The following is a 1,569-nucleotide window of genomic DNA, read 5'->3' as shown; positions in this document are numbered from 1 at the left end:
TTGAGATGGAATCTAGCTCTGTCGCCCAAGCTGGAGTGCAGTGGCACAATCTCAGCTCACTGAAACCTCCGCCTCCCTAATTCAAGTGATTCTCCTACCTCAGCCTCCCAAGTAGCTGGGATTATAGGTACCTGCCACCACACCTGGCTAATTTTTGTATTTTTAGTAGAGATGGGGTTTCACCATGTTGGCCATGCTGATCTCGAACTCCTGACCTCAAGTGATCCGCCTGCCTTGGCCTCCCAAAGTGCTGGGATTACAGGTGTGAGTCACTGCACCTGGCCTTAGATTTCGTGATTTGGCTGACATCTTTTACACCAATTATTGCCATTTTTTATTGGGTACCAATTATTAGTATTGTTTTCTTTATTCATTAAATAAGAAGTAAAAGAACTTTTAAAAAATAGAACTTTTTTTCCTAGTAAAAAGCTTATTTTCAGTTTTTTTTATTGCTTAAATTTTGCAGGTTAATAAAGGCTGTACTTCTTTTTCCTACTTCCTGTTTAAATATTTGGCATTTTTTGAGGGTTTTCTTTCTATGGATTTTTGTCGCGGAATCCCATCTTGTTGGACGCTTAGTTCCTGGAGATTGCCAAATTATTGAAAAGTTTCCTCATACCCAAACATTGGCAATAGACTGAATAAATAACATCTCTGACACTACTTTTCAATGATATAGAGAATGCTATTGGTAAAATACTGATTTATTTAAAGATATTACAATCATAGTAGTTTTTTGCAATCTTTTTTAAATCAGTGGATGTCAAAGAACAACTATTGTTCTTTGTACGGCATTTTTCAACGTTGTGAAGAGTTCTTATACTCAAAAAGTTTGGGAGACACAGTTTGACATTGTTTAACCTGAGTTGAACTTGTCATTTTGTATTCTTGTTTAGAGCAGGGATTTTATTTTGTCTCTTTATCTAACTTTGTATTCCTAACTATATTTCTTTCTTTCTCTTTGGTTCTCTGTTTCTTTGTTCATTCTTCTCTCCCTTTTTTATCTATCACATAAACATGTAAATATATATTATATATCCATTAGGGAAGAGGAAGTTGTCTAAAGATATCTAGTACATAGGAGCTTTATTCTGCAGAAAAGAGGATATGAAGTCAATTATACTGGAAATTAATGCTTAATACTTCTTTTAAAGCATTTATCTCCCACTAATAATGAAAACGATACATCCTATGTAATTGAGAGTGATGAAGATTTAGAAATGGAGATGCTTAAGGTATGTTTACAATTACAAAAACATTACTTCAAGTTCTTTCCAAAGCACATTTAATTAAGTAAAATATTAACTAATTCTAAACCAGGTTCCACCACAATAAAATTGCTAGTAATTATGTAACATTAGATTTCACATTTTCCAGTTCATTTTTCTTTTACGTAGTCTGTGAATAATGGGTTAGAGGTAATATACTAATTTTAAATGTGCTTTTTTTGTTCCTTCTTGTTTTTTATTTTGAAATAGGGTCTCACTCTGTCACCCAGGCTGGAGTGCAGTTGCGCCATCTCGGCTCACTGCAACCTTCACCTCCTGGGCTCAAGTGATCCTTCTGCAT

The 1,569-nt window shown here is 34.6% G+C and overlaps 1 protein-coding gene across 1 annotated transcript in view; it reads left to right on the top strand.

The window, feature by feature from the left end:
• The window catches only part of WRN (Werner syndrome, RecQ helicase-like), a 147,640-nt gene that overhangs the window by 49,434 nt on the left and 96,637 nt on the right, over positions 1-1,569 (top strand). The window contains 1 exon segment of the mRNA XM_011977717.1: positions 1,085-1,235. Within this exon segment, the coding sequence (XP_011833107.1) occupies positions 1,085-1,235 (151 nt within the window).

This window comes from Mandrillus leucophaeus, unplaced genomic scaffold (assembly GCF_000951045.1).
Source record: "Mandrillus leucophaeus isolate KB7577 unplaced genomic scaffold, Mleu.le_1.0 Scaffold183, whole genome shotgun sequence".
Lineage (NCBI taxonomy): Eukaryota > Metazoa > Chordata > Mammalia > Primates > Cercopithecidae > Mandrillus > Mandrillus leucophaeus.
This window is presented reverse-complemented; position numbering and strand designations above follow the sequence as displayed.